The sequence below is a fragment of the Perca fluviatilis genome, chromosome 20 (assembly GCF_010015445.1).
Source record: "Perca fluviatilis chromosome 20, GENO_Pfluv_1.0, whole genome shotgun sequence".
In the NCBI taxonomy this organism is placed as follows: domain Eukaryota; kingdom Metazoa; phylum Chordata; class Actinopteri; order Perciformes; family Percidae; genus Perca; species Perca fluviatilis.
The window spans coordinates 33,392,732-33,406,368 of record NC_053131.1 but is presented as its reverse complement, the minus strand read 5'-3'; the positions used below and the strand labels follow the sequence as shown (position 1 = coordinate 33,406,368).

Below are 13,637 nucleotides of genomic sequence, written 5' to 3'. Positions count from 1 at the left end.
TAAGAAAATAGGGTCCAGGTTGAAAAATACAGAAGTTACCCTTTAAATTATACATGTATATGTTCAGCTGGGGCAGGAGATGCTCGCTGAAGAGCACTACAACAGCCAGAGCATCAGCAGGAAGTCGACTCAGCTCGGCAGCCGGTGGAGGAGACTTCAGGACAAGATGGCCGACAGAGGAGACAAACTGAGACAGGCGGGACAGCAGGAGCAGCTGATGGAGCTTCTGCAGGTAAAACACTGACCGAGGAACTGACTCACCACTTTCAGTCATTTTTTATGGTTTCTTAAAAAAGAAAACCCTTCTCCTATTTAAGGAGTTGGCTTTGAGCGGCTCAGGTGTTAAGATGGCTTGAGGGTGGTAGCTGTGTGCACCTTTTGTTTTGCCTAAGTTGATCAAATTTTCCTTTTGCTATGAGTTGAGTTAAAGGTCCCATGACATGGTGCTCTTTGGATGCTTTTATATAGACCTTAGTGGTCCCCTAATACTGTATCTGAAGTCTCTTTTATATAGACCTTAGTGGTCCCCTAATACTGTATCTGAAGTCTCTTTTATATAGACCTTAGTGGTCCCCTAATACTGTATCTGAAGTCTCTTTTATATAGACCTTAGTGGTCCCCTAATACTGTATCTGAAGTCTCTTTTATATAGACCTTAGTGGTCCCCTAATACTGTATCTGAAGTCTCTTTTATATAGACCTTAGTGGTCCCCTAATACTGTATCTGAAGTCTCTTTTATATAGACCTTAGTGGTCCCTAATACTGTATCTGAAGTCTCTTTTATATAGACCTTAGTGGTCCCCTAATAGAGAGAGCAGAGAGAGAGAGACTGGTAGATAGACCACATCGGGGATGAAATGGACACAGTTTCTGGAGTCTACCTCCTACTTGGTGGACCACTCTGTTCAGACTTCCTAACAAAAGTCCTTCTTCTGTCTCCAGGACGCCAAGCTGAAGATCGAGGCCATCCAGTGGATGCTGAACAACGCCGCCAAAGGTCACGACCTCCGCTCCAGCCGACAGCTCCTGAAGGTCAGCTCGCCACTACATACACACTGATAATACACTATAATTCACAATATTACAGTATTCCAAATTTGATAGAGGTAGGGCTGGGTTTAGAAAATCGATTTTCCAATTCAAATGTGGATGTTTTCCTGACTCAGAATGGGCCTTTTTGGGGGTGGGACGCGGAACTCCACACAACACTAAGCACAAAAAATAAAACGTCTTTTTTTTCACTTAGTTAATCAAAGTTTTTACTTTTACTTCTAATAATTAAGTACATTTAATATCAGAAAGTTACTTTTGATACAGTAAATATCGGACATTTTAAGACTTGTACTCAAGTGGTATTCTAAAAGGATTCTTTAACTTCTACCAAAGGCTTTTTCTGGTCACATACTTGTACTTTTACTTAATATTTTTTGTGTAGATATTTATATTATTTCCGATTAAGACCGCAGGAATATTAGTGGAATATACATTTTTATTAGCCACGTAAAAAGCTTAGCAGGGATATTGCATTTTTCGGAATAAGGGCCAGAATATGATGTGCATGTAAACGTAGACGATGATAAGACTTCAGCCATTTTTTATTTTTATGTGAGATCCACAGTGATCTGGTGTAGTTGGTTTCCATTCAGTCATTATTGGGATTGTGGGTTGTTTTTTCCTCAGGAGCATCAGCAGCTGGAGCAGGAGGCCAAGGAGCTGGCGGAGAAGATCAACTCCATCGTGAGCAGGGCCAAGCACCTCGCCTCCAATCACTTTGACTCCCAGAGGATCCTGCAGGAGACCGACACCTACCTCACTCTGTGAGTCAGACAGTCACTCCTCCTTTCCACCAGATGAGTAACGGCTGCGGACCGGCCACGACTGACAGCTGTAGTCACGAGGACCCAACGAGATCTCGCGAAATCACGTAGAATAGAACCACCAAACCAACCACCAGTTAGTCTCCATCAGAGGTGTATAGTCCAGGTGCCAGAAAGTAAAAATCCTGCCATGTTTTTGGAGTAGTAGCAGGGAGATATGATCCGCAGTGAGCACGCTGGATTTTATTTTGAAAATTAACCGGATGTTTTATTTTGTTTCTGTGCTCGACTTCCTGTCCCGCGCTATCGGCCGTGTGCGGAGTTGCTGCGGCGCTCTCCGGCGTCCGGCAACAGTAGAAGCTCTGCCTATATCTGCTGCAGAGCGCCGGAGCTGGGACGCAGCCGTTCTGCAGCCGTTCTGCAGCCGGTGGAAATGCACGCATTGACTGTAATGGAAACCTAATCGCCATTTTCGGAGCCGTTCCGCATCTGGTGGAAATCCCCGGTCGCCGTCCCAAACGGCATCGTCCATATCAGGCTTATCTGGATCTTAAAAAGACGTTGCACGAAATATTCTCCAGTATAAAGTTTCCAGATCGGAGGTAGAAAAGAAAGCGAAAACATTCTACTTATTACTTTCCAAAGGTCTCCGGTTTAAGGGGCTCGGAAACGCCAGAGCAGTGGGAATGAGAGGGGGAAACGCCAGAGGAGCAGGGGGAATGAGAGGGGGAAACGCCAGAGGAGCAGGGGGAATGAGAGGGGGAAACGCTAGAGCAGGGGGAATGAGAAGGGGAAACGCTAGAGCAGGGGGAATGAGAGGGGGAAACGCCAGAGGAGCAGGGGGAATGAGAAGGGGAAACGCTAGAGCAGGGGGAATGAGAGGGGGAAACGCGAGAGGAGCAGGGGGGAATGGGAGGGGGAAACGCCAGAGGAGCAGGGGGAATGAGAGGGGGAAACGCAGAGCAGGGGGAATGAGAGGGGAAACGCAGAGGAGCAACGGGAATGAGAGGGGAAACGGCCAGAGCAGGGGGGAATGAGAGAGGGGAAACATCAGAGCAGGGGGAATGAGAGGGGAAACATCAGAGCAGGGGGACTGGAGAGGCAGAGCAGGGGGAAGGAGAGGGGAAACCCAGAGCAGGGGGAATGAGAGGGGAAACACAAGAGCAGGGGGAATGAGAGGGGAAACGCCAGAGAAGGGGGGAAATGAGAGGGGAAATGCCAGAGCAGGGGGAATGAGAGGGGAAACACCAGAGCAGGGGAATGAGAGGGGAAACACCAGAGCAGGGGAATGAGAGGGGAAACGTCAGAGAAGGGGGAATGAGAGGGGAAACACGACAGGGGAATGAGAGGGAAACGCCAGAGCAGGGGGAATGAGAGGAAACGGGGAATGAGAGGGGAAACAGAGAAGGGGAAATGAGAGGGGAAACACCAGAGCAGGGGGAAATGAGAGGGGAAACGCCAGAGGGGGGAATGAGAGGGTGAAACACCAGAGCAGGGGAATGGAGGGGAAATGCCAGAGCAGGGGAATGAGAGGGGAACACCTGGAGCAGGGGGGGAATGAGAGGGGAAACGCCAGAGAAGGGGGAATGAGAGGGGAAATACCCAGAGCAGGGGAATGAGAGGGGAAACGCGAGAAGGGGGAATGAGAGGGTGAAACACCAGAGCAGGGGGAATGGAGGGGAAACGCGGAGAAGGGGAATGAGAGGGGAAACACCAGAGCAGGGGGAATGAGAGGAGGGAAACACCAGAGCAGGGGAAGAGAGGGGAAACACCAGAGCAGGGGGAATGAAGGAGGAAACACCAGAGCAGGGGGTAATGAGAGGGAAACACCGAGCAGGGGGAATGAGAGGGGAAACGCAGAGCAGGGGGAATGAGAGGAGGAAGACCAGAGCAGGGGAATGGAGGAGGAAACACCCAGAGCAGGGGGAATGAGAGGGGAAACACCAGAGCAGGGGGAATGAGAGGCAGAGCAGGGGAGAGAGGGGTGAAACACCAGAGCAGGGGGGAATGAGAGGGGAAACGCCAGAGCAGGGGGAATGAGAGGGGGAAACACCAGAGCAGGGGGAATGAGAGGGGAAACCAGAGCAGGGGAATGAGAGGGGAACACCCAGAGCAGGGGGAATGAGAGGGGAAACCCAGAGCAGGAAAGAGAGGGGGAAACACCAGAGCAGGGGGAATGAGAGGGGAAACATCAGAGCAGGGGGACTGAGAGGCAGAGCAGGGGAATGAGAGTGGGGAACGCCAGAGCAGGGGAATGAGAGGCAGAGCAGGGGAATGAGGGGGAAACACAGAGAGGGGAATGAGAGGCAGAGCAGGGGGAATGAGAGGGGAAACACCAGAGCAGGGGGGAATGAGAGGGGAAACATCAGAGCAGGGGGAATGAGAGGGGGAAACATCAGAGCAGGGGGAATGAGAGGGGGAAACACCAGAGCAGGGGGAATGAGAGGCAGAGCAGGGGGAATGAGAGGGGGAAACACCAGAGCAGGGGGAATGAGAGGAGGAAACGTAGCAGTGTAAGTGTACCCTGAGACACTGACAGTGGGACCTGAAGCAGGAGACAGGAGACGCTGATGTGACGCTGTTTGTGCTGCAGGTTCAAGTCTCTGCAGAACCCTCTGGACCGGCGCCGGGCCCAGCTGGAGGCGTCGGTGCTGCTGTTTGGGTTCTCTCACGACGTGGACCTGGAGCTCAGCTGGATCTCGGAGCGCCTTCCCGCCTCGGGATCGACCGGATACGACAAGTCTCTGGCTGGAGCCATCAGCCTCGTGCAGAAACACAAGGTAGCGGAGAGCCGGGACGAAGGGAACATAACAGTTTTCTCCGAGTGCAGAGACGATAGACAGACTTCCTTAGGCCAACACATAGAGCCTGTTAAAGTGATGGTTCGGAGTAATTTCACCCTAGGGTCCTTTTGCACCATGACCTCGAGCCAAACACCCCCCCAGAAGCTTTTTTCACCTGGGTCTAACATTGGGAGAGTTAGCGTAGCGTAGCGTTAGCCGCTGAACAGCTTAGCGCAGGGGCTAATGGATCCGAAGTGTCTCTTAACATTACCCAAATAATAATGCCCGAAATGATACCAAACGTCTACAGTAGTACAAATAGGTTATGCTCTCATAAAACGATGGATTGGAAAGTTTGTAAGTACACCAGAAGTTTATGAACACTTGCCTGCTCTCTTCTGCTCTCTGCTGCTGCTACCTGCAGTTAGAAGAGTGCTTAGGGACCGTCTACAAATTACTACACCGAAAAGAGTTACAACAAAAATATTTATTAATTTAATGATTAAATAAGGTAATGTCTCCAAACTTACCTCAATTATTACTTGTCTCCTGCTAGTTATATTACAGCACTTACTTTAAAAAATAAGTTAAATTAAAAAATATTTTTGTTGCATCTCTTTTCGGTGTTGTAATTTGTAGATGTCCCTAAGCACTCGTCTCACAGCAGCAACAACAACAGCAGAGAGCAGAAGAGAGCAGGCAAGTGTTATTTACATAAACTTCTGGTGTACTTACAAACTTTCCAATCCATCGTTTTATGAGTACATAACCTATTTGTACTACTGTAGACGTTTGGTATCATTTCGGGCATTATTATTTAGGTAATGTTAAGAGACACTTCAGATCCATTAGCCTCTGCGCTAAGCTATTCAGCTGATAACGCTACTCTAGGCTAACTCTCCCAATGTTCGACCCAGGTGAAAAAAGCTTCTGGGGGGGTGTTTGGCTCGAGGTCATGGTGCAAAAGGACCCTAGGGTGAAACTACTCCGAACCATCACTTTAAGTAGAGCTGGGCAATATATTGATATTATATCGATATCGTGTTATGAGACTAGATATTGTCTTAGATTTTGGATATCGTAATATCTTAATATGGCCTGGTTTTAAAGGCTGCGTTACAGTAAAGTGATGTCATTTTCTGACCTCACCAGACTGTTGTAACTGTTCTATTATTCACCTTTACCCACTTAGTCATTATATCCACATTACTGGTGATTATTCATCTAAAATCTCATTGTGTAAATATTTTATGAAAGCACCAATAGTCAACAATCCAATATAGTCGCGGTATCGATATCGAGGTATTTGGTCAAAAAATATCGTGATATTTGATTTTCTCCATATCGCCCAGCCCTAATGTTAACCTCCTCCTATCAGCCAAATCTCTTCCTGTTATTTCCTTTCATCACAGAGTTACAGGCGATAAACAAGTTTTGATGGTCGAAAGTAAACTTCATTAGCATGTTACATTTTTTCGATTATTAATGAGTGTTTTTCATTTAAAGGTTTTGACTACGTGCTTATTCAGTAGACTATTTAGTGTTCTCCACAGTCCCAGACTTTCATATTGCATGCTTGTTTACATGGAAAGCAAAACAGGTTATAATGGCATATGTCTATGTCTGCATATGTCTGTCTACATACAGTATGTCTATGTCTGCATATGTCTGTCTACATATGTCTATGTCTGCATATGTCTATGTCTACATACAGTATGTCTATGTCTGCATATGTCTGTCTACATATGTCTATGTCTACATATGTCTATGTCTGCATATGTCTATGTCTACATACAGTATGTCTATGTCTGCATATGTCTGTCTACATATGTCTATGTCTGCATATGTCTATGTCTACATATGTCTGTCTGCATATGTCTGTCTGCATATGTCTATGTCTACATATGTCTGTCTGCATATGTCTATGTCTGCATATGTCTATGTCTACATACAGTATGTCTATGTCTGCATATGTCTATGTCTACATACAGTATGTCTATGTCTGCATATGTCTATGTCTACATACAGTATGTCTATGTCTGCATATGTCTGTCTACATATGTCTATGTCTGTATATGTCTATGTCTACATATGTCTGTCTGCATATGTCTATGTCGGGACGGTTGAAACAGCTGTTACAGCTGTCCCCGACCTGGCTGTAACTCCATGTATTTTAGGCAAATGCACAAATATCTGTGTTTATACAATAACTTATGGAGGGGAGACATGGAAAAGCAGTTTTAGTGAGGAGATGTTTTTTTACAGTGTGTTCAGGGAACAGGCAGATAGCAGATAGTGAGGAGATGTTTGCTGTAAGTGACAAAAAATGTCATAGCCTAAAAAACGTGTGACATCACTTTGAGCACCTTTAAACATCATGTGTTCACCTAGGAGTTGCAGGCAGAAGTAAACGCCCACCGAAAACACCTGAACCACGTCCTGGAGAAGGGGCGGGGCCTGGCCAAATCCAGCAAATCAGACGGAGAGGAAGTGCTCCAGAGGTGACGTTGTGGTTCTCTTCGGGGGTCGATTGAGACATTGTCGAATTCCCTGTTCTCCTTGATAACTGACTGTATTATTGTATTATGTATGTATTATTTTACAGGTGCACACAGCTGAGTGAAGAGTGGGAGGAGTTAGAGGAGGCCTGCAACAGGAGAGCAGCTCACCTGAGCAAGGCCATCACCAGAGAACAGGTGAGAGGGAGGGATATATATACATAAGTGTGTAATTTTGGATTTATTTTGTGCTGAATGTTTCTCTGAATGTCTCCAGCTGCTGTTGGACTGCTCGGAGCTGGAGTCCAGGCTGACTGAGACTCTCACTCTGGTGAACACCGACGACTACGGCAAAGACCAGCTGGCCACACAGAGCCTCCTCACCAAACACCAGGTACCACGCACTCTGAGGTCTCTATTTAAAGGGTCATTTCTGTATTTTTTAAGCCTAATTTCCCAACAAAAAACGTTGAAGTTGGTCCAGTATTGAGCAGCACTCTGAGGTCGTTGTGTTGTCGTCCCGGCTTTTTATTATTTTTATTTTATTTTCGCTTTTTTCAACGTTTTTTTTCAAACGTTTTTGGCACTTTTTTGATATTTTTGTTGCTTTTTTCACTTTGTTTTTCTGATTGTCACTTGTAATTTGTTAGAGATTTTTGTTACTTTTAGGTTTGACACTTTTTCCCCACTACTACCAACTTATACCACAAGTTTTACACTTATCAGTCCTTCCAGAAAAACGCGAGTTTTTTTGTGATTGTTGCGGGCACTTTTTCTTAAAAAATGCGATGGAATATGCGGGATATTTAAGCAATTTTATGCGATGAAATTGTGGGAACTTGCAAAAAATGCGGGAACTTGCAATGTTTGATGAAAAAGAGAAAAAAAAGTGATTCCCCCAAACACCCTGCTTTTTTTAAACTTAATTTTCAAAAATAGTTTACAGATATTCAGTCAATGCAATAAGTAAACAAATAAGATACAAAAATATATACAAATAATATAATAAAGTAAAAATAAAATAATTGTCTAAACAGAGGGAAATAAAAGATACAAAAGAGACTTTCAAAAATCGTTAATAATATAGACAGCAGGAGCACTTAAAGAGATTACAGATAATATCAGATATTAAGATAGCTTTCTGATTGGATCCCAACTTAAGAGACTCAGAGTACAACATGTCAGATTCAACCTCCATCACACTGCTTTAGATGATGTTCACGTCGCGTAATTACGTCACTTCATAACGTTCCCATGGCAACACGGGAAAATGGCTGCTCTTGTGTGAAGTAAACTCAAAATTTTTTCAACTTTCTGCTAAGATATATTATGGGACTTTTTTGCAACGAAAATGCGGGGATTATTAAGTCATGGAAGCACCAAATATTTTGCGCGGAAATCGGCAATTTATGTGGCGAAAGTGCGGCATATTTGAAAAAAGGCGGCCCCCGCATGGATTTGCGGAATTTGGCTGATTATGTGTTGAATTATGCGATCGCATAATCAAGTTTTTCTGGAGGGACTGACTTATTCTTGGAATTCAGGGCCAATAAACATAATTTTTTGGTATAAAAAGCTAGAAATATGCTACAAAATTGAATAAAACACCCCAAATTCAGTGAAAGTAGTGAACTGATCCTTCATTTTACTTGAGAAGCGCATTTTATAGAACCATCCATGTTCATTTTAGGCAAATTGGATGAAAGAAACCCAAATTTCTGATATAGACACCTTTTGGAAAATGGGTCAAATTTGACCCAAAGACAACAGGAGAGTTAAAGGGTCCTTTCTGTATTTTTTAAGCCTAATTTCTCAACAAAAATCTTTGAAGTTGGTCCAGTATTGTGAACGACAAGAATGCTGTAACCAGCAGCTGTGAACCGGGCTGTTAAGTCACCCTACAGGACGAATGTTCAGCGTCAGTTAGCGTCCACTAAAAGTTCTGTTTTTGCCGCTGACAGACTCAGATTATTATTCTAAATAATAATAATCTGAGCATAATTAGCCTAATCAGAACATATTTATTCTCCTAATAGTCTGAGCATGCCAGTGGCAAAAACAGGACTTTTAGTGGCCCAATTTAACTTACATTATAGCTTATTTCAGGTTAAAAAATACAGAAGTTATCCTTTAAAATCATAGAGTCCGTCTGGAAACTGAATCTTTACTTTGTATTGGTGAACTGTTTTTGCCTTTTTCTGCCCAGATTACCCCCAAATTTAGAGCTTAATTTGCCTTGGAGGTTAGTGCAAACATAAACATATTAAAAGGAAATAAACCAATAATAAAAGAAATGATAACCTACACAAAAATGTACAAAATAACTGCTTAATAACATGAAAATAAGGCGATATTGTAGTAGTGTTGTCCAAATATCTGGACAAATTGTAAATTGATTCTTTGGCTACATTGTTATTGAAACTTTCATGCCAATAAAGCCCCGTTTTAATTGAATTGAATAGTATATGCATTGGACAGATATATAGTCCAGGCTGTTTGTTTAGGTGTGTCTAGAGGTGGAGAGGGTTAGGAGGGTTAGGGTCCCGGTCCTTGTGTGAACAGTATTCTGATAATTCCCTGGCTGCAGGTCTTGGAGGGCCAGCTGGAGGTGCTGGAGGTGGAGGTAGAGGAGTTAGGAGACCAGGTGGAGCAGGCAGTTCAGACCTGGAGCCTGGAGGAGCTCAGCAGGCCCTACAGTCGCCTCAGCAGCCTGAACCAGCAGCTGCAGCACCAGGCGGCTCTACGGTAAACACTCACTCATCCCGTTCTTACTTTCCTCTGTAGAGCTCTAACCCTGATTATCCACCGGGTGCGCCTGTGCTGCGTTCCGGCTAGGGGTGTAAGAAAAAATCGATACACTTGAGTATCGCGATATTTTATTTAGCAATACTATATAGATTTTCAAAAACACAATATCGATTTTAATTTTATTTTTTGACGTGCAAAAATATTCATGTGAGACAGTGGTTCACTTTTATGTTGTGTTTAAACCCCCTACCGCTAGATGGCTATGCTGAGACGCACCACTAGTGTATTCGCCTAGCAGTGCTAGCACTGCTAGCAGTGCTGGCACTGCTAGCAGGGCCTAGGTATCGTAGCTTCCCGGACCCTTTTCGCACATGGAAGTAGTTCTTTTGTAGATTATGGTGAACTTGTGTGTGTTGTAGCAGTGCTTTGCTATTGAGAACGAGGTACCATGCTAGTGTTAGCATTAGCGTTAGCATGCTAACGCTAACGCTACGAGCTAACGGTTGCGGTTAGCCAGCTCATTTCGGATTGTGACGTCACAGTCCGAGCCGATTTTGAACAGCTCACCAGGAGACTAAGTGTGAAGGCTACCGTAGCTGTAATACCTACTTTAAACTGTGTGGCGCGAGAGAGTTGATTGCGATATATGATCTCAACGCTAGATGGGAGAAATTCACACACATTGGACCTGTAATCTCGAGCGCCCGGTTTGCTCAGCTGGTAGAGCGCGCGCCCATATATAGAAGTTTATATAGAGGTGCACCGTGTTGCTACGGTTTCCGTGTTGAACAACATGTTTCCTCAGAACGCTGTGAAAGGGTGTGCGGCTTTGAGGTATGTTTGTCTCTCGTTTGGTGGGTGTGTCTCTCGTTTATCGGCCGTGTCACAGGTGATACCCAATCAGCAGAGGCCTGCATGTAAACTCTTGGTAATTTAAAAAGGCTGAGCTCTCTCGCGCACACACCAGTTTCAGTTGTTGTTTAATTGGTATCGATGGTGCGTTGCTGTGTAGAGAGGAATCTGCCGACACTGTTTCTTGATTATAAAGGTTTATTTACAACAAGGAATTCAGCATCAATTTACAAGCTCTGAAGAGCCCGGAGAGCGACCAGTTTCCCAGATTCTCAAATGTCACTCTAAAGTTCTTTGTGTGTGTGCCACATGTGTATATTCCATGAATTGGGGTGTGATCAATAACTGACCAATGGCTTCATGCCAGCTGGCTCTGTCTAAGAGTCCATTGATAATGCTTTTTCCAGATGTGTCTTCTGAAAGTAGGCTAAAGTTCATCTGGGTTTCTTTGTTACCCAAAGCTTACATACAAATCATATAGAATATGCAGATACAATAAAATGGCCATATACCTCACAGTTTATCAAAACCTTGTTGCCAGGTTTTGTCGGGGCTGAACGTGGCCCTGATTTCACCCTTTTTTAACTTCCCGTTTCTCCCTCCAGGGGTCAGAGGTTAAAGGAAGTCCTCCATCTCCACGAGTTCAGCCGAGAGTCGTCCGAGTTGGACGACTGGATGAACCAACAGAGACAGACAGCCGAGTCCCAGGACCTGGGCAACGACTACCAACACGTACAGGTAACACTTTCAGACAGGCTGATAGTATCGCCTGAACTAGAGATGGTCCGATACCATTTTTTGCTTCCCGATACCGATTCTGATACCTGAACTTGCGTACCGATCCGATACCAGTGTCATATATTTTATTATGATTTAACAACTGTATACTACTATCTCTGTATGGATGTGATATGATATATAACAGCTGTATACTACTATCTCTGTATGGATGGAGATAGTAGTATACAGCTGTTATACATCATATCACATCATACAGAGATAGTAGTATACAGCTGTTATACATCATATCACATCCATACAGAGATGGTAGTATACAGCTGTTATACATCATATCACATCATACAGAGATAGTAGTATACAGCTGTTATACATCATATCACATCCATACAGAGATGGTAGTATACAGCTGTTATACATCATATCACATCATACAGAGATAGTAGTATACAGCTGTTATACATCATATCACATCATACAGAGATAGTAGTATACAGCTGTTATACATCATATCACATCCATACAGAGATGGTAGTATACAGCTGTTATACATCATATCACATCCATACAGAGATGGTAGTATACAGCTGTTATACATTTATGACACGTTCATGACGGTGTCATGTCACGATTATGTCGATACCTTCAAGTAAGTGTTACCTAATTTTTTAATTTAATAATATTTTATGTGTGTCTGGATATGTCTTTCAAATTTGGTACACCACAAAATATGTATAGTTATCACTACCAGCCTTAGAATCAGAACAGCTGTTTTTTTCTAATGATTTAAAAAAAAAAACTGTAAATATAAGCACCAGTTTATGTATAAAGATAATGTGATCGTTAAGCTCTGTTTGCTAAAAAAAAAAAAAAAAAAAACCTGTCATGATCTGATTAAGGTAAAGATGACAAAAGGTCACTGTGAGGTAACAAGTGTGTGTGTTTGTGTCGCGTGTTTCAGTTGCTGCGGGGGAAGTTTGAAGGTTTCCTGAAGCAGCTGGAGGTCGGAGAGGAGAGACTGCAGAGCTGCAGCGAGCTCGCTGCTCGACTGATCCGCCAAAAACATCCACAGAGGTCTGCAGTCAGAGAGTCACTGCAGCAGCTCAGGTACTCACTCAGCTGTTCACTACAGCTGCAACTAACCATTAGTTCCACTGTTGATTAATGTGTGGATTATCTTATCTTATTTGATCTAGTTTATTGGCATTTCTTTAAAGGTCCCATGGCATGAAAATGTCACTTTATGAGGTTTTTTTTAACATTTAATATGAGTTCCCCCAGCCTGCCTATGGCCCCCCAGTGGCTAGAAATGGTGATAGGTGTAAACCGAGCCCTGGGTATCCTGCTCTGTCTTTGAGAAAATGAAAGCTCAGATGGGTCGATCTGGAATCTTCTCCTTATGAGGTCATAAGGAGCAAGGTTACCTCCCCTTTCTCTGATTTGCCCGCCCAGAGAATTTGGCCCCCCCATGACAGAGAGAGAGAGACATCATGGTTTATTCCTCGACGCAGAAGGTCCAGGGTTCGAGCCCAACCTGTGACAGTTTCCTGCATGTCTTCCCTCTCTCTCCCCTTTCATATCTCAGCTGTCCTATCTATTAAAGCCAGAAATGTCCAAAAAATAATCTTTAAAGCGCCCATATTATGCTCATTTTCAGGTTCATAATTGTATTTTAAGGTTGTACCAGAATAGGTTTACATGGTTTAATTTTCAAAAAACACCATATTGTTGTTGTACTGCACAGCTCTCTCTCACTGCTGCAGATCCTCTTTTCACCTGGTTTCTGTTTTAGCTACAGAGTGAGACCTCTTTTCATCTTCTTCTTCTGTACTATCTTTGATTGCACTCGCACATGCTCAGTAGCTCAGATGTAGATCATGTCAGCTAGCTAACTCTAGAGACAGTAAAAGAAAGCCTGTTTCTCCAACTTTGGTCAGTTCCAAGGCAGGATCAGCTGGGAGACTTCTAAATGAGGGCGCACATGGAAGTAGTTCTTTTGTAGATTATGGTGAACTTGTGTGTGTTGTAGCAGTGCTTTGCTATTGAGAACGAGGTACCATGCTAGTGTTAGCATTAGCGTTAGCATGCTAATGCTAGTGTTAGCATTAGCGTTAGCATGCTAATGCTAACGCTACGAGCTAACGGTTGCGCTTAGCCAGCTCATTTCGGATTGTGACGTCACAGTCCGAGCCGATTTTGA

The 13,637-nt window shown here is 44.0% G+C and overlaps 1 protein-coding gene across 1 annotated transcript in view; it reads left to right on the top strand.

Moving 5' to 3' along the window:
* Positions 1–13,637, top strand: part of sptbn5 (spectrin, beta, non-erythrocytic 5) — a 137,241-nt gene that overhangs the window by 54,479 nt on the left and 69,125 nt on the right. Inside the window, exons 25-34 of the mRNA XM_039785451.1 lie at positions 68–232; positions 944–1,033; positions 1,682–1,818; positions 4,412–4,598; positions 6,993–7,102; positions 7,207–7,297; positions 7,377–7,493; positions 9,687–9,844; positions 11,305–11,437; positions 12,399–12,544. Coding sequence (XP_039641385.1) covers positions 68–232; positions 944–1,033; positions 1,682–1,818; positions 4,412–4,598; positions 6,993–7,102; positions 7,207–7,297; positions 7,377–7,493; positions 9,687–9,844; positions 11,305–11,437; positions 12,399–12,544 — 1,334 coding nt within the window. The remainder of the gene's footprint in view (positions 1–67; positions 233–943; positions 1,034–1,681; positions 1,819–4,411; positions 4,599–6,992; positions 7,103–7,206; positions 7,298–7,376; positions 7,494–9,686; positions 9,845–11,304; positions 11,438–12,398; positions 12,545–13,637) is intronic.